Source organism: Crinia signifera, chromosome 3, assembly GCF_055691185.1.
Source record: "Crinia signifera chromosome 3, ASM5569118v1, whole genome shotgun sequence".
NCBI lineage: Eukaryota > Metazoa > Chordata > Amphibia > Anura > Myobatrachidae > Crinia > Crinia signifera.
Window position 1 is genome coordinate 74,761,254 of NC_139219.1, and position 22,403 is coordinate 74,783,656.

The 22,403-nt window shown below is 34.7% G+C and overlaps 1 protein-coding gene across 6 annotated transcripts in view; it reads left to right on the plus strand.

Moving 5' to 3' along the window:
* SLC8A1 (solute carrier family 8 member A1) overlaps positions 1-18,442 on the plus strand; it is a 503,134-nt gene extending 484,692 nt beyond the window's left edge. For all 6 annotated transcript variants that reach the window (XM_083176013.1, XM_083176011.1, XM_083176014.1 and 3 more), the window contains one exon: positions 810-18,442. In XM_083176013.1, coding sequence (XP_083032139.1) covers positions 810-1,186 — 377 coding nt within the window. In that variant the 3' untranslated portion in view covers positions 1,187-18,442. The remainder of the gene's footprint in view (positions 1-809) is intronic.
* The last annotated feature ends 3,961 nt before the right edge of the window (positions 18,443-22,403 follow it).

A 22,403-nucleotide genomic window follows, 5' to 3' on the forward strand; every position in this document is an offset into this window, starting at 1 on the left:
TGTGTGTGTGTGTGTGAATGAGGCAGATGATGATGAAAGCATGAATTAGAGTTTTGTTGGCCATAACCTGCAAAAACTACCTCATCCTGGAAATTACAGAATTCGGAAAAATGGGCAGTGTTAAGTATAAAATCTATACATCGAATTAAGTGAAATATTGAAAAATATTTGCAATTAGGATGAATGAAATTGAGTGGGGAAAGTATGGTCTATTACCCTAGATATGCAGTAGCAACATAAACGGGTGCCAGGCAGTTTCCTGACAGTCGGGATCCCGACAGTCATTATCCCGACAGTCAAAACCCTGACACTCGGGGTCCCGATGGCAACCGGCTATTCTCCCTTGTGGGGGTCCACGACCCCCATAGAGGGAGAATAGAATAGGTGGCGAGCCACCATGCACACAGCGTGGCGAGCGCAGAGAGCCCGCAAGAGGCTTTGTTGCGCTTGCCCCGCTGTCTGAGTCAGGGCAGTCAGGCTAATTATATACCACACCCACATAAACACACTCTATGGCTGCTATAAACTAACCATCAGTTGTCTGTTGATTTATTTTTAAATGTACATTTTCCAAATTGTTTAGACAGTTATAGTCTACATATTGGCAGAACATTTTATTTATAATGGCTTTCTTTTAAATTAGCAGTTTGGTTTATTTTGATAGGCTAATATGTAGTACTTATCATATGCACTTCAGGTATAGTATGTGCATAGTAATATTCAGCTCTTCATTCAGCTATTGGTATGATATATTCATTATGGAATGTTTCTACATGTTGTTTAATGAACTTTCTTTTATGTCTCCACAGATACATTTGCTAGTAAAGTGGCAGCTATCCAGGATCAATATGCTGATGCCTCCATAGGTAATGTCACTGGTAGCAACGCTGTGAATGTTTTCCTGGGGATTGGCGTAGCTTGGTCAATAGCTGCAATTTACCATACAGCCCATGGAGAGGTGTTTAGAGTTGAACCTGGCACACTGGCATTCTCCGTCACTCTTTTCACCATATTTGCATTCATAAACGTTGGTGTCCTTCTCTACAGACGGCGGCCTGAGATCGGTGGTGAGCTGGGTGGCCCACGGACTGCCAAACTTCTTACCACAGCCCTCTTTACCCTCCTTTGGCTCTTGTACATTTTCTTCTCATCTATGGAAGCCTACTGCCACATACCAGGCTTCTAAAGAAACACTCCAACATAGTAAATATATAAATATATATAAATATATGTAGAATGAACAGAAGAAAAGACATTGCCATTTCCACTAACCTGCTGACGGGATGCAACTGTAGAAGCATTCCTTTTAATGGGTAGGAACAAGAATTTAAGGTTTCTTACCCAGAAAGGGGGGTGGGAGGGGCATCATGTTGAACTAAGCATGGATGCAGGGACATCTTTGCAACTGTACCTAAACAGTGTACTATAAATGTTTGACTACTTTTATTTTTTGAAATGACTAATCTGAATGCTATTTGGGCCTTTTTTTGTTAAATTGTAAAGATGCCGGAATTACTAGTAATTTTTTTTTTTTGTTGGAGAGTGAGAAGGGTGAGTGCCTGGAAAAGAAATTGAATTTCAGACATTAGAAGTCCAAAAATGTATTGGCCCAAGTGGTAAATGGTCAAGAGTTTAAGATATTATTCTTCAGTATAACTCCAGGATGGTTCACTTTGCCATGTTCTATTAAATGTATTGTGGATAAGAAATGGATAAATGAAACCAACCAAAAAAGTAGCCTTCTCTTCTCCAGCTAACTGTTGCATTGTAATTAGCATGTGTTTCTCCCTGTTCTAAGTCACCAAACTACATTGAGTGTTTCCTATTCGTTCATTGCCTACATAACTTCACCACTGTACTGTATACAGAGCTCCATTCTGATCTTGACACATTGTTTGTCTTTGTTGTCATTAAGACCACCTCCAGAGCTATATGAGTAGGTGGCATCTGGGCACTTCACATCCATAACCATAGCCATGTTTTGGAATGTCTTTGTGCTGTGTACTCTTGTGCATGGATGAAATGTATTGGTGTATGTTATAGCCTAGCGATAACCCTTGTACTAATGTTGACTGAATGTGAAAGACCTGGATGTGTTTTTGTGTTTAGGGACTTGCTTTTTTGGGGGGGAGATTTTTGTTTAAATAAATAATATGAGTATTTGGTTAATATAGACAACTTCAATAAATTCAGCATAGGTCTGTACAACTTTGGGAGAGTATTAACTTAATGAAGGATTGTAAAGCCTCTATTTTTTTTCTTTGCCCATTGAAGGGGCAAATATGGGCTAAATGCTAATAATTAAATACCAAAATTGTGCCTAGGAAATTAATGAATTATTTAATAGGCTAATGGATGGCTACTAGTGGATTATAAATTGAACATATCACCCATAATTATTTTAAGCATGTGTTTGACCATCAAAGTGTGGCAATGCCTTGCAGTCAAAACTGGATTTTATAGTGTCTAAATGTAATAAATCATTCAAAAGTCCTTATTTGTCCCAATTTTACAAATCCTGTGGTCTCAATTTTCTTAGTAGAAACCTGGCAGGTAATTACCATTAAACAGTAGAGGCCTTATTTCATGGAAACTTAATATTTCATGCAAATTACTGTGTGACGTTTACCATATTGTTTGATTTCTCTTAGAATTGATTAACACAATTTTAATACATCACCAAATCTGAAGATACAGTAGTCGACGTTTCGGACCAAATGGTCCTTTGTCAAGACAACAACAGAAAGCTGGTGAGCAGCATGGTGATCAGAGCAGACTGTATCTTCAGATTTAATGATGTGTTAAAATTATGGATTTGATACTTTGAACCCTGGTGAGTGCCCTCTGTTCGGACTGTGATATATACTGTATATATAAAATACAGTTAATTTTTGTGTCACTAAAAATGCCATCAAGATTATTTTTGTTGGGGAATACTTTTATATTTCTAATAGTTTACACCAATTTAAAAATATTTGTTTTCTAACAAATGAAAAGGTAAAATCCTAATCCATTTAAGAATAGTTTAACAACAACTGCAAAATAATTTTTAACCAATATTCTTCAACATTTCCAATTATCTGTAATCCTGGTATAATTTCTAGGTACTTTGTCCTACTTTTTTCATTCTACGTTTTGGCAGCAGAGAATTAAGTGACATGGATGTGTCAGTATTCTGAAAACGACATGTACAAATATATCATTGTTATTTTAGCTTTCTACACTATTGAATACAGTGTACTAACAAATGGGACAAATGTTATTGCAGTTTATATTGACATGTATGGAATTCCACATTTGACAGTTTCTTGCACACAAATGGAAAGAAACATTTAATAACATTGACTGTTTTCATTGTAGAGCAAAGCTGACACATTGCCATACTGCTCTTCAAATTGTTTCAGAAAATTCCGGTTACACAATACCAAAGCATTAAAGGGTGTACAGTATTTGTTTAATTCATCTTAAAAAAGTTATTTATTGCTGTGTTTAAATTAATGGTAATACGATAAGTTATTATCATAAAATAAACTTCATTTTAGCCTTATTTAAAAGAAGAAAAAATAAATTCAACAGTCAAAATTACATATATTGTCATATTTGACTGTGTAATCTATTAGGTTATTGAAGTAAATATTAACTGTACATTATTTTCTCTATACAGTGTATTGTTTTTAAAACTATAGTGCTTTGGTTTATAGAGATGACAGTTTGCTTCAATTTCAAAGATAATCAGAAATTTCGATTATTTTCTTTTTTTTTCAACAAAGACAGTATAATTAATGAGAAATAGATTAGAATTTGCAAAAATTATATTTTGTTTCATAAGTAATTTATATTAATGCAAAATATGTTGTTTTACAATTTAATAAATTAATTTGTTAATTGTAATTAATTCTTTAATGCCAGTCAGCTATTGTCTGAATTTAATTAATAGTGATATATGCTAAAGAAAATATCGAAATTTTACTAAAAAAATACTAGCTTTAATAAGATGTCGCTCAACTCATTTGGTCATTGCAGCCATAATAATATTTATACTTAACAACTTCCATTTTTTTTAAATATATTCTTTAATGTAGCAGAATGTATTTTCAATATCAAATGGTAAACATAATTATTCAGTACCAGCAATCTTTCTTTGATCTAGCACTCATTTTATGCACATAAATAAAGCAGTAAGAGAGAAAAAATATAGATGGCTAAAATACATATTGGTTAAAAATGTTACTATGCATTGGCAGAGATTTTAGTCTTCTACAGTAGCCATCAGTTTTTTTCCCTAGTTTGGTGTTTAAATAAAATAAGAAAAAAATAGTGTAAAAAAATTTAATTTGTTCACACGTATAGCAAGAAATGTTCTTGGCATAATATCTTGTTGTACAAGTCTCTTTTAATTGAAAGCGGAAAAAGGAATCAAGACAATTATTATGTGACATGTTTTTGGAAAGGTATATATTCCGAATGTACTGCTTTGAATAATGAAAACTATATCAAATATAATTTGACACTTTTTAATGATCTAAATATTTATATATTTTAGTTGTTTAAAAAATTGTTTTGGTTTTCACTTTTTGCTTGCAAATGTTGTGTTCATATTATGAACACAAAATCCACTGCTGATAATGCATGCCTATTATAGCAACAGGAATTTTAAAAAAGCAATTGGGGACTAGGAAGCAAGTCAATTCTAAATTGCCCTGCGTGACATTGTAGAATTAAAACAAATATAATGAAATGTATCTCATTATATAGGGTTTCTTGTCTTTAGGTTGTACTGGGTTTAAGGGATAAGGGATTCAAGCTTTTTATTTTTTTTCCTTTTAAATTCTATTTGTGTGTTGTTTGCACCATTGTAAAATTAAGCACATATACTGTGATAATTGTTGTGGTTCACGTTCAAATGACATTCATCACATTATATATGACAACTTTGAGGTTTATTGATGACATGAAATTGTACATATAATGTATTATCTATTTCTTTGTCAATTGGCACTTTTATTTTATTTAAATTTTTGCTTTCATGCATAAAAAAATAAAAAATAAAAAAAAGAAATTGTTGTGAGAAACATTTTTCGTAATCCATAGACATCTATCTGAATCAATTTGTTATCATCACATATGTTAAAATATTGAAGCGTCTGTCTAGAAACAATACAAAAGATCCACACTATCAGTGTGTCTTATTGGGATTTAAGCTTTAATATACATGATAAATAATGATGATAAGCTGCTAGACTGTTATTTATATCTATATAAAAAATGCTTCAGAAGCTACTGTATAATCCGGGAAAGTTAAAGGGAAAGTAATTGTGAAAGAAAATATCAAGCAATGTAAGTTTTCATTTTTTTTATTTAACTGCATAGTGTGTAAAGGAAAAGTCTGTCCTAGTCATTGGTAGTGAATACTGTATTCCCAAAATTATATGTGAACATTAATATTATTTTACAAGGAAAAGCAAGCAGGTTGATGGGGCTATGGAGTAAAAAATAGTAAACATAAATCACCTTTCTTTATAGTTTTTGAATCGTGCCACCACAGGCAACAGGCTACTTTTCAGATATGCTAAATTCAACCCATATCATGGTAAAGTGTTTTCATTGTTATTGATTGTTTTCTTGAAGCTACAGGTTTGTACATGCTCTTTCTGGAAATATTTGAGCTAACCATTGTACTTTCTGGCATAGAAATGCAATGTAATGCTATTGAAATCTCCAATTGAGTAGAGATTTGCTAACACTTTCCATTTAGGTTTTTTTTTTTTCTGCTTCTTGTTTTTTTCTGCATCTAAAATGCACGCTATGATTTTTTTAAATCATTATTTGCTCAGTTGCTAGTACCCTGGGCTATAGTTTTTTTCTTTATACTTGGGGTGCAACTTCTATTAACTTATCAATACCCCCGTTTCAACCACTGTTTCAGGTGCAAGTCAGCTTTTAGAAAGCTGTGGTCTGATACAGCAGGATAGTTAGTGAGTAATGTAATTGGCAAAGTTAAAAACCAAGTACTGTAACTTGAGATTTCTAAAAGTGAAACACCTTCAACTCTACTGAGTTATATTGTAAGCACCTGTATTTTTAAAACTTGGATTATGAAATAAAAAGTAATACTGTATTAAATAATAATTAATGACATAATTCAGTTGTTAAGCACAGTATTAGAATATAGGGCAGCACATCAAGATAAATGCACAAATTAATATACAGGGTTACTATAAATGAAATAGACACTTTCAACATTTTACCGGTATATAACGAAAAGTATTATTGATATACGCAAAATATTTACATGGATATGTAGTATACAGTATGTCTGTAGATTTCTATGACTAAGTTACATATGTACTATGTGTGAGCTTTTTGTCACACAGCAAGCGCAATAGAATATGCTGCGCTATATAAGAAACTGTAAGTAAATAAAAAAGCTGCTGTGATGCATTGCATCAGATCATTTACTCTAACATCCATTTTACATACATGACACAATTACTGCTCATGCAGTGGTGACATCACGAACAGCTACAGTCAGAAAAACTTTTATCCCAGCTGGTGTTTTTTTCTTGTTCTATCAAGTCCTGTAGGTGTAAACAGTCTGAAGAAATGCATTACAGCAGTTGTTGTGAGTGTTGACGATGACATTAATTGGATTATCCTATTGATATCTGCGACAGGCCAATAATACTTTGGTTTATATAAAACATAGAAAGAGTCTATTTCCTTTGTAGAGGAAACCTACGGAATCTATTGTGCAAGCCCTGCATCCCTTAATGTAATAATTATAATAAGCCCTAAGATATTTATGCAATTAAATTAGTCTTAATTAAAAAGTATTTGACTCAGTTCAAAACAACACAGCGTTATTAACAAATCTGCACTTTAAATTCATACAAATAAATAGAAAATTGTAATGGTAAATAATTCCCTAAATATTATACATTTTAAAAATAGTGATATGTTCACTTTGCATTTTGACATTTTGCACAGGTGATTACACAGGTGATTACCATGCAGCAGCATAGCTAGCTTTTTGACACCCAGTGTCGATTATATACAGCTACGCTGCAGGTCAGCAAAAAAGGGGCCAATTAGAGGATGTGGCCTTGTGTGTCATCCCTCAGGGGGTGAAACCCGCTGTAGTCCATACACTCCTAATTGTTTTGTTTCAGTCAGGGGTGTTGAGAGGAGGAGTCAGTAATTATTATTCATGCCTATTGGAAGTGCCTGGGCTGATACACGGCTCCCTTTGCAGTATGTGGCGCCATATCTATCTAAAATTTACATCTTGGAGATTTAAGATCTAAAATTTTAAAAGTGACCTTGATTTTTAGCTGGAATTGTAGTTATTGTGAATAAGGAATTTGACATGGCAGAAATAGTAGTAAGGAGACATCAGAATAGATAAACTTTCAGGGAGATATTCAATCCCCACCGCTATTTCCGAAGGGAGAAATCTTTCCCGACAGTATTGAAGAGGCAGATTGACAGAACGTGCCAGACTTTAAAAGCAATTGGGCTCATTTTGCCGAGAATGGCCGTGGATTGTCAAAATCACGGTCGTATCTCGACAATCTATGGCCGTTAATGCAGACACGCCACCTTTTCACCGATATGCAGGTGGGCAAAGTGAAAATGGGCCAGGGCACAGCTGTCAGGACGTACCAACAGTAGTGACCTGGGATTGAATACCCCCCTTAATATTAAAGATTGGAGACAGTTTATGTTGGGAAATAATAATGATAAAACGTATAAAGCATAGCTTGTGTCAGTGCAGAAACTGAGTTTTCTTTTTCTGATGTAAACATTATTACTTAAAAGTGTTTGATCAGTCCCACTAGGGTCTTATATGCCTTGCCTTTGCTTTGAATGCAAATGAAAATAAGCAAATATATTTAGCTCTGCATTGTCTTACATTCAGAAGCATACTGATGTTTGTAGTTCTAGTGCCAGAGAGCCACTGATTTCTGCCTGTAGCATAAACTGTTGATAGCTGTGGAGATGTTTCATCTGCCATCGTGGAGTTTCTTATGGCCCATGCACACTGCGTGACTTTGAGCTGACAGCAGCTCAGTTTACCTGTCTGAGCTTCTTTCAGCATGAAAGCTGCCGAGTGTGTACGGAGCAGCAATCGCTGATGTATGCTCCCGTATCATCGCTGGTCTGGCAGCTCATCTGCTGGTATTACCAGCTTATGAGTGGTGGAGAGGATGGCTTTCCATAGTGTCCTGCTATGGAAAGTCGTCCATCCTGGGGAAAATAGTCATAACGGGCAAAAAACGCCCAGTGTGTATGGACCTTTACACTCCCAGCAAACATTTTAAACTTGTGCAAAACTCATATTGGTATCTACCACATGCCACCTATTATAATGTTATATTAGGAGTAATTGTTTTGTGTATTAAGATTAGTAGCTGAAAATTCTACATTTAGTAAACTTAACTTCTTGCTGATAACCAACCATAATTTGTAATTTTCAACAATAATATATACATTTTTATGTGATTGCCGCATGAATTTAATTACTGAATGCAAGAGGAAATATTCTCCCAGGAGTGACAAAATACTTTTTTTTAATATCAGAAGTACTGCAAATGAAGGCATCTAGGTTGAAGTACAGTCAAAGTTGTCACTTGCCACTTTCCAATATATTGTGTTAATCGAGATTAATATATCTGTGTTAACAATAACATCAATACAACTGGGTCATATCTAAAAGTTAAAGTTTTGTTCCTGTGTAGAATGCCAAAGATGGCTATATAAAAATCTAAGTGCTTTATAGTGACTGAAATACTTATTGAATTTAAGGTTTAAACTGTATTTTTATGCAATGGGCAAATATTGGAATTGGAAGAAAATGTATCAATCTATTCAATAATTTATGTTTCAAGGAAAACTATGTTAATATCACATTCTGAATTTTAGTTACCTAGGGCACACTATGTGTCACAGCTGCAGAGTTCTAAAGGCCTTCTTTGCTATGCTATATACAGTACTTTTTAGAAAAGTGCCCATGACCTGCCCAAAAATGTGCCATGATAATTGCATTCTCTATGGAGTAATGGGCCCCATACATCAGCCATCACAATTTATAGATTTCCAGATATTGGGATATTTTGGCCAGATAAATGGTTTTTACAATCTATCTGACTTTGCCCACACATTACAGATTTATTTCAGTGATCGGCAGATTTTTCCATCTAAAGATTGCATCTTCATATCTGGAAATTAGAAACCGGGAGGGGGTGGTGTGTATTGCGCTGCTGACCACAGTTAGATTTTAGAATATATACTCCAGAATGGGAGAATGACCAACGTGCAGAGAATGACACGGACACACTGCTTAAAAAAGTATAAATTTTATATAGTACATTTGGCCTATTCCCAACCCTACAGTTTGCAAGAAATCTTTTTCTTGTGGAAATCATATCTGGAAATTGCCCAATCGATTGTCATTTCAGCTGTTCATAATGTAAATAGATGAAGAAGACGAATTGGGAATGCCCACACATCTAAAAAAGATCTGCAGATAATACCAGATTATTAAACATGTTTAAAAACCTGATTAAGCAATCGATTGGCGATTTTGATTGGGATTGCCAAAAGGGGGGGCCCACACATCTAAAATTAATTGTGGCAATCATCTCCATATCTGAAAATTGTCACAATTAATTGCTGATGTATGGGGCCCTTAACTCATAAATTCATATTAAAATATTAGCTTTGAAAAGTATTTTAACAGCTTTTTATAAAGTGCAGTAAATTCCATTGTGCTTTACAATTGGACACACAGATAAAACAAAACGAAGAAATAAGAAATAGTCATAGAAGTAGGAAGGCCCTGCTCGCAAGTTTAAAATCTAAGTCTAAAGTAATTGTGAGTGCACAGTTATAAAATATAAAATAATTAGCCATGGGTCATATTAAGGAACTATTTAATTTTGTAGAAAAAAGTAGACTATGAAAGATCAAAAAGAGACACAAAAATTAGATGATGTGAGTTTCATTTTCTTGAACTATCCTCTTTCCTAATAGTACTTGAAAGACCAAGTGGACTCCATGTGAGAATTTTAAATAAATGAGTGTTTCTAGTCTCTACTGTGTTTCATTTTTAATAACTTTCTCATTTCCAGAAAAGGTTATTTAATATACTACTAGATACAACTATTCATTTAAATAATTATGTAATTTGTAATTAGTAGTAAACCTTCAATCACTTCCAAAAATGAGGTCTGTGGGCAACATACTCTAGCTTTAGTTTTTTCCAGAAATACTCTAAAAGCAATCTGCTCAGAAATACACTTAGTAGTCTCTGCAGTGTAATTATGAACATGCCAAATAAATTAAGAAAATTATTCCTATGGTATAAATGAGTTAATCGAATATACAGTATATTTAGGAGACAAATATTTTGGAGAGTGATGTTTCCACAGTCATGTTATAAGCCATATGGAAAATTATAAATTTGAAGAAAAAAAAAACACTTTCCACTGTTTGCTTTTTTATTATGTTTCTGTTTTGTTTGATCCTATTGAGACAATCATTAATCCTAAAATTCATAGTTTCATAGATAATTAGGCTTTTTACTAAAACAAACAGTTTGCTGTGCTATGCGAAATGCACTCGTTCTGCCTTTGTAGTACCTCCTTGAACCTTCTGACTGTGTGTATTGTATGTGACTCAAGATGTTGGCTGTGGAGACAGTGTCTGTCTTAAATACAATATTTGATATAGTCTTAAAATTGTAACCTTATAAGTATTAATACTGATACCTCTACAACGTGATAACAACTGGTAACCCATATTAATAGACTGGTTGAAATGAAAGGATATTATTCCACATATATTTTCCTGCCTTACAAAATTCCTCTTCAAAATGAAATACATTGAAGAATGCGCTTCTATGTCCAAGCATTTGTTATCCGTATTGCAGGATATTGTCAAATTGGAACTAAAAGAAAAATATGATAAAATAATTTCCCAAGTTAATATTAGATTTTTTTTATGAATTTCCTTGGTCCTTAATCCTGCACATCATTATAGTTGAGATAAATGTAATATATTTAAAGTTTGCCTTTTACAAGGAAGAAATATGGTAATTTGTGGTACCTTTGTGACAGATATGCAAATTTGTGGCATACCAAACAGGAGATCATGCCTATTTTACCCATGTGGATGAGGCAACCTACTTTTGCGTCACATTTTATATGTAAAACTGTTAAATTAGACAGCAATACAGTACATGCCCATATTCAATGATTTTCTTGTAGTTAAAATTCTCTAGGGGCCCGGTTAGTCTTGGGGACCACAACGGTCCCTTTAATAATTATAATGGAAATTCAGGGTATGCCAATCTACATAATAAAGCTTGTAGTGTATAAATAAAAGCCTCAATCGCTAGTTATTCACCTTCTGAATCTTTAGTGCAGTGTCAAACACTCTTAGCTATTGCTTTTCTTTGCTCTTTCCTAAAACTTAAGTTATGTTCCAGTATTCCATGCCAGGCTATCAATCAAATAGACGTGGATTTGTAATTAAATGTTGTTACTGGAGTCCTTAGTTAATCCCTTAGGAGCAGATTAAAATGAATATGGGCTTCAGTTACTTCCATCTGCTAGACCCATGATGTGCCTTTATGATGTTACACTGCAGAGAATAACAGCACAAGAAGCAGATCATCACCCTCTGTTCTGCATTGTTATACCCTGGAGATGCAGCAGTCTCTGCAAGCAAGCTTATATAGTTATCACGTATCCGAAATTTCCTGGGTCAAACACAGATTTTATTGTTTAATTGTCAATAGTTATTTTTTTTTTTTAAAGCAAGGAAAAAAGGGACCAGCGTGTATGGCGCTTTGATCAAGTCAGGATAATGTGTATATAATGAATAATTTCCCCTTATCGCCACCTGTCTTAGATCCCCCGCAGCGGTCTAGAGGGACTTCTTTATAAGTCTCTAAAAATGGTGACGTGACAAAGGAAGAGTGGGATAGGGCTGCGCATGGTGACCCAAGCTAAGTGGCGAACAGTTATTTGTATTGTTTGCCATATTTTGGACAAAATAGGTTGTAACAGGAATGAATGAAAGATATATTAGTTATATTAATCCAGATATATTTGAGCACACAATTATACAGTCATAGTAACAGTTTTTTTATGTTAATGTGTGCTGTGATTCGATTTATCCATCTTCCATGTCACACTCATGCCACTTGTTTCACTTCACACTGTGGAGAATGAGCATTAACCCTTTGAGTGCCAACGTTGCTGTGAGCGATCCTCAAAATATCTGCTAAAAATGCCAGCATCGCTCACAGCAATCTGTTCTTTTAGTATAAATAAAAATAAATACAGCCAAATCAATTTAAGTTTTTAGTTAAATATTGCACCCAAAAAAAGAACAGTTGCTGTGAGCGGTGCTGGCATTTTGAATGGATATTTTGAGGATCTCTCACAGCAACGTTGTCACTCAAAGTGTTAATAAAACACACCTCTTTTGAATCAATCGCTTGGAACCCAAAGGGTTAAATGTCTAAGAATCCCATTCCAAAGATACATTGGATTGTAGTTGGATTAGTAGTTGTCAGATTGATGCCGTTTTTCAGTTTGGGGTTATTGTACCTTTCTTGCTTTCAGTTTGTTTATGGCCCATTCTTTATTTGTCATAGTGTGAGATGTGAGGTGGGTAAAGATGTAGACATGCCAACTATGAAGATTACGCTATTTTCATGCTAGTCCTTTGCTAGCAAAGGTGAAGACCTATTTCCTTAGTGGTTGAATATTGGGCACTATGATTTCCCTTTCTTCCTTACAGTTAAGTTTTTTTTCCCTGGCGCTATCTCTAAAAAGGAATTATCAAAATAAAAAATGGTCTACCAATTATTTATATCTTTGCATTACTATAGTAAGGTAAGTATGAGCCACAGAAGGTTGTTTGCTGTCACAGTAAGCAGTAAGGACAGTAGTCTATTAGCGTTGATCAATTTACTGCACGTTAATCAAAGATGGGGACTTTCTGATTAATTGTCAGGGATAACTGCACAATTTCCTGATGACTATTACTGGTACTCAGTACATAGTACTCTTGAGGGACGTATATAGTGTGCAGTGACTAGATGTTTGCAGTAATTATGCTCTGTTAGAGAAGAGAATTTTAAACCATTTGAGCTGGGAAGTTTTTCCCAGTGTTTAGCCTACTTAACCCTGTATGAAAGCTGCGCTGTGCATCAGCGTTTCCCAACTCCATTCCTCAGGGACCCCAGCATGTTGTACCAATATCATAGTTAGTGACATGTTTCAAAAGATCCAATTATAGAGCTAATAATTTTAGTTGTCACAAGATCTATAACATATTAACATATGCACAGTTAGGGGTCCCTCAAGACTGGAGTATGTGCAGCAACTCATGTTACAGGACATTGTATCATGGCACACATTAGCTGTATATTATAAAAGTATATATACTGTTCTAACTGTGTTTACTGGGGAGTAAGGTTGAGTACACACCTATAGATATAGCTGCAGATCAGTTGATTTGAAAGTATAGCTCTAGCCAGATTGCGCAAAGTGTTCTGTATAGATGCTGAATACATGCGCCCGCCCAGTTGCGCTGTCAATCAGAGCCAGCTTGTGTAAAGGGCGTGCAGGTGGTCGTTGCATCACCCGTACTTACAGCATTATGCGACAATATATCTTTAGATATGTCTGTGAATGATGATGACGACGCCCAGTGTGTACCCAGCATAACGTTCCCTTTAAATAGTCTCTCTTTACTGTGCAGTGTAATCCTTGATGGATAAACATATGTGCTACATCACTAAATGGTCAATATAGGAATTCAATTAACCACAGTAATTTACTATAGCCTAATTGAAGCAGCGGGGCCATTCAGTTAATCTTCAAATGTGCCTTCAGGCTAGAGTTAATAAGCTCAGGCTCAAAAATAAATATATGTTAAATAGCCGGTTTTCAGATGCCACAACTGTGTTAACATACAGTAGGCCCAGGAATTTATCTCAGATTCTATGGGTTAACACCTGTAAATATGGTAATTTACTGGGTAAGAAAATGGGGGTTCTATTTGAATAGCTCTACCACCCTTTTTCACTCATGGTAAATTACAGCATCTAATTGAATTAATAATAAGTATTTTAAAATGCCCCATGAGTATAAATGGGCCTGCATAGTCACTTATGAAGGAGAATGCTCTACAACTCATCCTACAGAAATGTAATATTTGCTGGACTTACAGATATTTTAACACATCTGTGTGGTGTTTGAAAAAAATATACCAAGAAATGGTAATAATACATTGCTTGTCTGCCATCCTCATTTTACGTTTGGCAACTATGATTTATTACTTTGTCAGTAATATTAACATTTTTACTACTCCTTTGACATTTGAACCAAAGGGTTATGTAGCGTTTCCAGGTCTGCAATTAAATACCAGATGTGTATGATGTTAACTGGCTATATTTGGATGGCTCAGATGTACACTAAAACCAAGTACACATTTGAAAAAGAAGACCATCTTCTGACAGCTCGGGACAGCATAAATATTGCACGATCCTCCGCAATATATCAGGAAGTCTACTCAAATGGCAAGATGAATTTTGTGCAGATACTACACTACAGTCATGCAGAGTGATTGTGAGTCTCGTGATTGTAAAAAAAATTGTGTAGTGTAATGAGCACCTAGTTTAACAAATGATGGTAATACCATGCATAATAGTGTTTTTTTACAGAGATACTGCTTGACTGTGTGTGCAAAGAAACTGAATGGATGGTAGTCTGTATTTGCTTGCTGCTTGCTTTGTGAGTATTACCATAAACCAACCTTTTTTTGTCCAGCTGTGTCAATTTGGTTATGCAATTCCATTTCATGTCCAGGAACCACCAAATAACTGCTGTTTTGTTTCCTCATCTTTCATATACATTCCATTTCTCAAAACAAGAAGCCACATGTATACAGTAAATGTCCAATGACAACAAGTATATATTATTTTTTCAGGGATAAAGAGAAAATTACAACCTCTTGAGTTCAAAGTCTAAGGTACCGAAAAGGTGAAAATAAAATTTTATTTAGATATGTGTATATAGTGTATTTAGAACATTTGCTTATTGGTATATGCTGTAACTCTGATTGATGTATTTTTTCTGTATCTGTACAATAAACCAAAAGCCATAATCTTATTTTGTTATATTAGCAGGAATTAAATTGGTTAAGTCCTCTATGACCTCACAGGGGTACACTTTATATAGTTTAAATACATATGAATACTTAATAATGTATAATGTATGGTAGTGTTGGTCAGCTGTGTTCTCAGTATTTTTGCAAGGCCCTTACAGTGTCTGTAGAATGATTCCATCACAGTAATCAGTGTATTGTATTGTGAAGGCTTAGTGGTAAGTCATATCAGCTATCAAACAAGAAAGCAAAGGGGATTTATTAAATGACAAATTGTGTTTTTAACGGTACTCTGTTCATATACTTTCTTGATTGTGCTTTATTCAAGAATATAGTACAATTTTACCTTGAAACAGTGTCTTAATAATAATAATAATAATAATAATAAGAATAATAATGGAGAAATATGGTTACTGTTTTAATAAAGACTGTTTCATAGATTGTCTTAATAATTAATTTACTACTATTATCCAAGACAAAATAGAATAAAAAATAATATGCATAGACAAAATACACTATATAAGCAATTAATCTGATAAAAAGTGTTTTACATGAACATTTAAGCACCAAGCTCCTCATAAATAAAAAAGGTACAATATTTGCAAATAACCCATTTTGTAAATGTAATTGTTTGTCTGTCGGTCAAAGCTGTGCAAGATGGGTCATTGTCAAATGAACACTTTGAACCTAATGATTGAACCAAACAGTGATAACTGCTTTAATTGAAGAGAGTATCCTTTTTCTTGATCTCTTAAAGGAGCACTCCAGTAAAAATTGGCTTTGGCTAATTATGATTTAAGCTGGATATTATGACATACTGGAATAACTCCTGATACTTAAAATAGTTCTTTTGCCTGAAATTCCCTCACTGAAACCTCAAAACATACTGTTGTTGCTATTTGATAATTTAAGAACTGCTCTAATTTTTTTACACAACAAAATCAAATCAAATCAGTTATTCACAAAACACATATAGCAGCAACAGTTTGTTCTCATTTATTTATTTATTTATTATAGGCAATATCAATTAGAAGTCCTGTTTCAAAAATCAGGAGTTAAGGAGCCCATACACCCGTGGGTGCGATCCTCGGATCTGTCAACCCGCTGGAAGCTGCAATCTGCTGACCAGATGAATCAGCGGGTGTCGAGTGCTGATCGATCGGCATAGCAGGGAAATTAAGCATGTATAAAAAGTTTTTACTTCAGTTCAGTACATTGTAGTAACCAGCATAATAATCTTTATTAGACAATGTTATTTTTATTAACTTAATTATGAATTATCCTTTAATCGTCTACCTCCACATTATTCGAACCTTTAATATATATTGAAAGAGCAGTGACCAGTTAAAAAAAATAATCACTTATTATGTACTAGTAAGCCCGCTTGAAGCTAATGCTTTGAAAGCTAGTAGATGTAGTTTAACTTGCTGCCAACAGATGGCAGTGTAACCTCGCTCGAAGCAAATGCGGACACTAGACATACTGTATATTTAGATGATCATGGTTTTCTATTCTTACCCATGAAATAGACACTGTAGCCTCTAGATTCACATTCTAGGCTCCCAAACAAACATTTTAAACAGGTACCTAGCTCATTTAGGGGAGAAAATGAAATAGAATGAAACTGAATGTTGTGGCAAAATCTTATACATAGTACATACATACATTCACTCATACATACATACATACATACATACATACATACAAACATACATACATACTGTACATACATTCATACATACATACATACATACTTTATTCCATAGCACTTGTATTAACACAGAGGGGTTGCAGTATTAATTATCCAAGCAGAAAGAGTAATGTTGATTCCTATAGCCCACAACAGCCACTCAGATATTGGCTTTTAACAAAAGTGTAGTCAAGACATCTGAAAGCTAACTTTTGATTTGCTGTTAGTTACAGCATCATTGCTCCTTCCACTATGCTACTATGCAGTGACTAATCATAGCTTCCAAATCTCCATGCACAACCTTATAACCTTTTGTAACAGCAGGATACAGTACATTTTGACAATAGAGTCAGACACAAATCATTTCAGGTGCATTATGATCAGGGCATTCCTGATTCCCACTATATATTATTGGCATGTTACGTATAGTAAAGGAATAAGACACATTTTATAGGTTTTATTATGTACAAAATAATAACTGATGTGCGCTAAAAATAAGTATGTACCAAAATAATTCATATTCTGTAGAAATTTTAAAATATATTTAAGTCTTTGTGGTTTCAAACGAAAACATATATATCTGTCTATTGCAAAGACAAATGTTTTTGGTAATTTCTTAAAGGATTCCTCAATTTCAATTGATGCTTGTATTTGTTGACAATGATCACCAGTATATAGCGAGTGGGGACTGTTTTTTTAGAAATCCAATTTGCCCTCCATTCAGAATAACTTATGAACGTTCCTCTTACCTATACTTAGCTGAGACACTGATAAATGGATGTATTAAACAAGTTTGTGATTTTTAACACCATTTACAGTTTTGTAAGAGGTTTTGGTTACTGATGTTTACAGGAGATTGTAAAATGGCAAAAACATGTAAATGTGATGCAATATGCTTGTTTGAAATGATATGTGTCTTCTTTTCCAAACGTGTGTAAATATAGCTTAATACAGCTATTCTGTATACATACTGTACTGCCAAAATCATTTTGCTTAATGTGTATGACATGTTTAAAATACAAACACGGGGTGAAATTTATTTAATGATTTGTCTACCATGGACTGAGATATTTAAAAGGTTGTTATAGCAACCAACTGCTATGGAGACATAGATTCAAAGTTTTACAGAAACCAGCAAAGTGGGTATGAATGCATTTGCATGATATGTATTTTCTACATGTGAAGAATGTACTGTTAATGGATTTCTTCGGGATTTACTGAACACGAAAAATTTGCTATGTTATGGTTTTTGACTATACTGTAACTATGGGAACACTAACCCCGATAAACATTTATTACAATGCATAAGCAGGTGCTTGACTTCCGAAATAGCACATCTTGTGTGAGCCACATGGAAGACTGACAAAGCTGTGGTTGTGCATCTGATAAATTGAACGTATTTAATCACTGTGCATTTTGCTATTCATTTATTAGAAAATGACCCTGTAATAAACTGTGCAAAAGTGCAAAGGTATCGTCTGATACTGCTACCCATAAGTGATTGAAACTTGTTGCAAAATCTGTTGTACGGTACAATGGGTGCGAATAAAATAAATGACTTTTTTCCTGCATGCTGCCTGATGGATGTTGTGATTTGCAAACTACGATTTATAACAAAATTGTCATATACAAAAGGTTATATATTACAAAACAAAAAGAAAACAAAATGGCTGATGTTTCATCATGGTGTATGTGTACAGTATTTAGAGCTGTTGTTTGTCTATTTCAGAAGAGCTGTCTGTCATTTGTGTATATTGTGACTAACCTTTTTGCCTTGTATCACTGTAATATGTTACCCTCCCCTTGCTGGAATGTCCCTTGTGTATAAATCATTGTCCATCACTTGGCACCTTCCCTAACACTGAAATATAAATATTTGTAAATAATTCATTCATTTTGTCTCTTTGTATGTATCTCTCCTATCTGGCTTTTTTGTCAATCTTTCTGTTAGTGGCAATCACAGAGTATTATTTTGGTTTACAGAACTTTGAGCCTTTGTACTATGGCTAAGCAAATACTTTAGTTCTATTAGGGGTAGATGTAACAAACTTTCTAAAGATATCAATATCCTGTTCCTCATTGCAACCAATAAGATTCCATTTTGTAGAATGTACCATATCAGTGACATACACTTTGGTGCTATGTTACTCTTCAGCTAAGTAGCAAATTAAAGTAATATATTTAATCACGGAATAAGACGCCTCTCAGTAATAACATATCAGCAGGTCTTCAAACTACTTTTGCAAACTAGAACTAGAAAATATCACAACAAAGCAGGAAGGAGCAAATGCTTGGAAAGCCTCATGTGGACACAGGTCTGCCTGTCTTTCATCACTGTACTAAATAAATGAACGGAATAATCTGATTTGGTTTTTGTTGCTATTGGTTGGCCCTTGTCTACTTTAGAGGATATAATAAATCTTCCCCCTAATGCAGCAGTTCCCAAACTGTGTGCTTAGGCACCCTGGGGTGCCTTGGGACACTTGCAGAGTGCCTTGGGTTGGAGGTTCAAGACACAAAACAAATCATTTATACTCAAAATGATAGCTAAAACTAGGGCTGTAATAAGAAACTTTTGAGCTCGGGGTGCCTTGAAAAAAAAATGATACTCTAGGGTGCCCTGATTCAATGACTAATGAGTATTTTTATATGTACAGTTGTATATGTTGTAATTACATTTTATTACATCATACCTCTATATAAGTCTATAGCCAACTGTCTGTGTGAAAACAAACTTTGAGTCTGGAGAAAAAAACAATAGGTACAATATAGCATGTCCATTGTCTGATTAATTTTTTTGAACCATATTCTCATAAGCCAAATCAAAATTAATCATCTATTATTTAACTTTGACTCCTGTCTTGGGCCCGGGGGTACTATGTGGGTGTTTTGATAAAAGGAAAGGGAAGAGCCCCAAACCAGTTGCACACATAAAGCCACATGAGGACTTAATCAGACTCCATTCAAAACAGCCATATTGATATTGATGGCAAATATTTATGGCTAATTTGGAAATGGATCTTCAGGCCTAGAGAAAATGTGTTAGAATATTTAATAAAGTGTGATTTACTGAAGAAACACAAGTTTGTTTACATAGTACTGTATGTATGACAGGCAGACCGATTGCAGAACTGCATGCGTACTGTATACTTGTTCATCACACGCTCTTTCTTAATGTATACCTACTACATTTGTATGTACTGTACATATATTCATCAGCAATCGTTCCCTGACTGTAACACACCCTTGGTTGGACTAGGCCTTTTGCAGTGTTGTAAAGGAGGATTATAGGCTTAATTCAAAGGTGGACCCAGACATGATCATGGTTATGTCTTTTGACAGTTGCCTTTCTGTGATTTCATGCAGATGTTGCCACAAAACCCTTTCCTGGTGTACATTGATTCATCTAAATGTGCAGACATGTATTTAGATGCCATCATCAGTCACCCCTAGGCACAAATGACCTGAATGTCTCTCTAAATACTGAATGTATTATTATTGTGGCTGCTAACTACATATTTCTGCAAGGACCCCAGCTAGTTATAACACACTTCTATGAATATATTTTACAAAAAAAACACACACACAAAAAGGTACAACATGAAAAATCATACTAATCATCACATGTGTGTGTATTTGTATATATGAAAACATATATGCCTTTATGGATACTGTTCTTGAGCATGGAAAACAACAGGGGGTTAATATTTAAAAATACAGTATTTGCAATAGAATAAAAAATGATAATAAAAATTCAAATACAGGACGCAATGTAATGCCGCCCAAGTTTCGGGCAATGCGGGATGCTGGCCAAACGTGGACTTCATTTTAAAGAGGGAAATCACTTACAAGGCATGGTTTTTCCTTGTAAGAGATTGCCCCTTTTAAAAAAGTCTGAGTTTCCGGCATCCCGCAGCTGAACTTGGGCAGCATTACATACCGCCCACAATGTCTATAAAATGTAATGGTGCTCTAGAGAATGATGGGACTAAAATACAGGATATTTATATATTTGAAAACATTCATTTGATAATGTAACTGAGCTTTTAAGCAGTGGATCCCTTCCTAAGATGATATCCATACGATGGGCTTGTACTTTGCGGTGTGTAAGAATGCCTGCTGTCAGAAATGGGCCTTGGACTTGTGGGTAGGGGCATGGACTGGTGGCCCAGACCCTCATTTTATCACTCTGAGAGGTCCTGGAGATGTGGCTTCCCCGGCAGGCCAGTCAGTGCTAGCTCCTACACTGGGACATAATAATACAGTGCAGTACCGACTCCTGTCACTGTGGTGCAGTTAGCACTTTGGTGTCACCCCTAGATGAGGGGCACTCGGTTGTGGCCCCCCTCACACAACCCCCTAGTAAGGACACTTTTTTAAGGTACCACTACTCAGAAAGCAGGTGATGGTACCCACCTAAACTTGATTTTTATTTCCTCTATACCAAATTAGTTATAAGAATTTTCTTTAAAAAAAGCTCCCAGTACTATTGAGTACCATCAGATAAAAAGCACTTTATTACTGTTTCTTGTTACAATACTCACGATACTAAAGTTTTATTGCAGCATGCAGAACATTAGGAGGTATATTTACTAAATAATGACTTTTCAAAGCCACCATCTGTCAGCTACTGTACCATACATGGATATAGAAGTTTTGGGAGTGCCAACGTTTTAATCAAGTGTACAGTATGTTGTACAGGTACGATATTAAATCTTTCTAATTAGATACTTATCCCAGTGCATCTGTAATCACCCAGGAGATGTTATGGTATACATATCATGAATATACTTTGGCAAATGAATACCCACATTTTGGAGAACGTATGTGCCCAGGATAGTTGGAAATCTCTACATCAAGGAGGCTGTATATCAGGACCAGATAAATGTCAGTAAGGATTAATAGTAAAGCCAGAAACCAAACTGTAGTCCTTAAACCGGAAAAGGTTCTGGGTAAGATATATACTTGTGAAGGTTATCTGCAAAAGCCATATATTTAATTTCTAAATCCCTAAAGTAACACCATGAACTACTGTACAGATGAGTCCTCATACACCTTTTCCTTTTTGCTTCATTTGGCACTAAATGCTTAGCATGGCTAAGACATTCCACCACAAGTAGCCATTGGATGGATTTCCCAAAAAAATTCTGCAGAAGATTTTGTATAAAGTAGCAGAATAAAGTAGCATATCTTAATAAAAATCACAAATTGTGACCTGGTTGCAGATTAAATGGCATAGCTAATTTGGCCATATGGCTAGATTGGGAAAAGGTGTATGTGGACGCATCTGTAATATCATAACTGCAAAATTCTCAAAAGTGGGTCCAAAGCAATATTAAAATAATAGGGTAGACAATGGGCATCTTTATTTCATCGCAATAGTCATTATTACAAGAGAGCCTATGAGCACCATTAATTATCAAGTAAGTAGCCTGTTCAGACCCAGTGTGATGGAATTGTGAAAAAAGATGGCCAAAAGCTTGGATCTCAAAGATTTTCAATAAATGGACCCAAGGCACAGTATAAAATG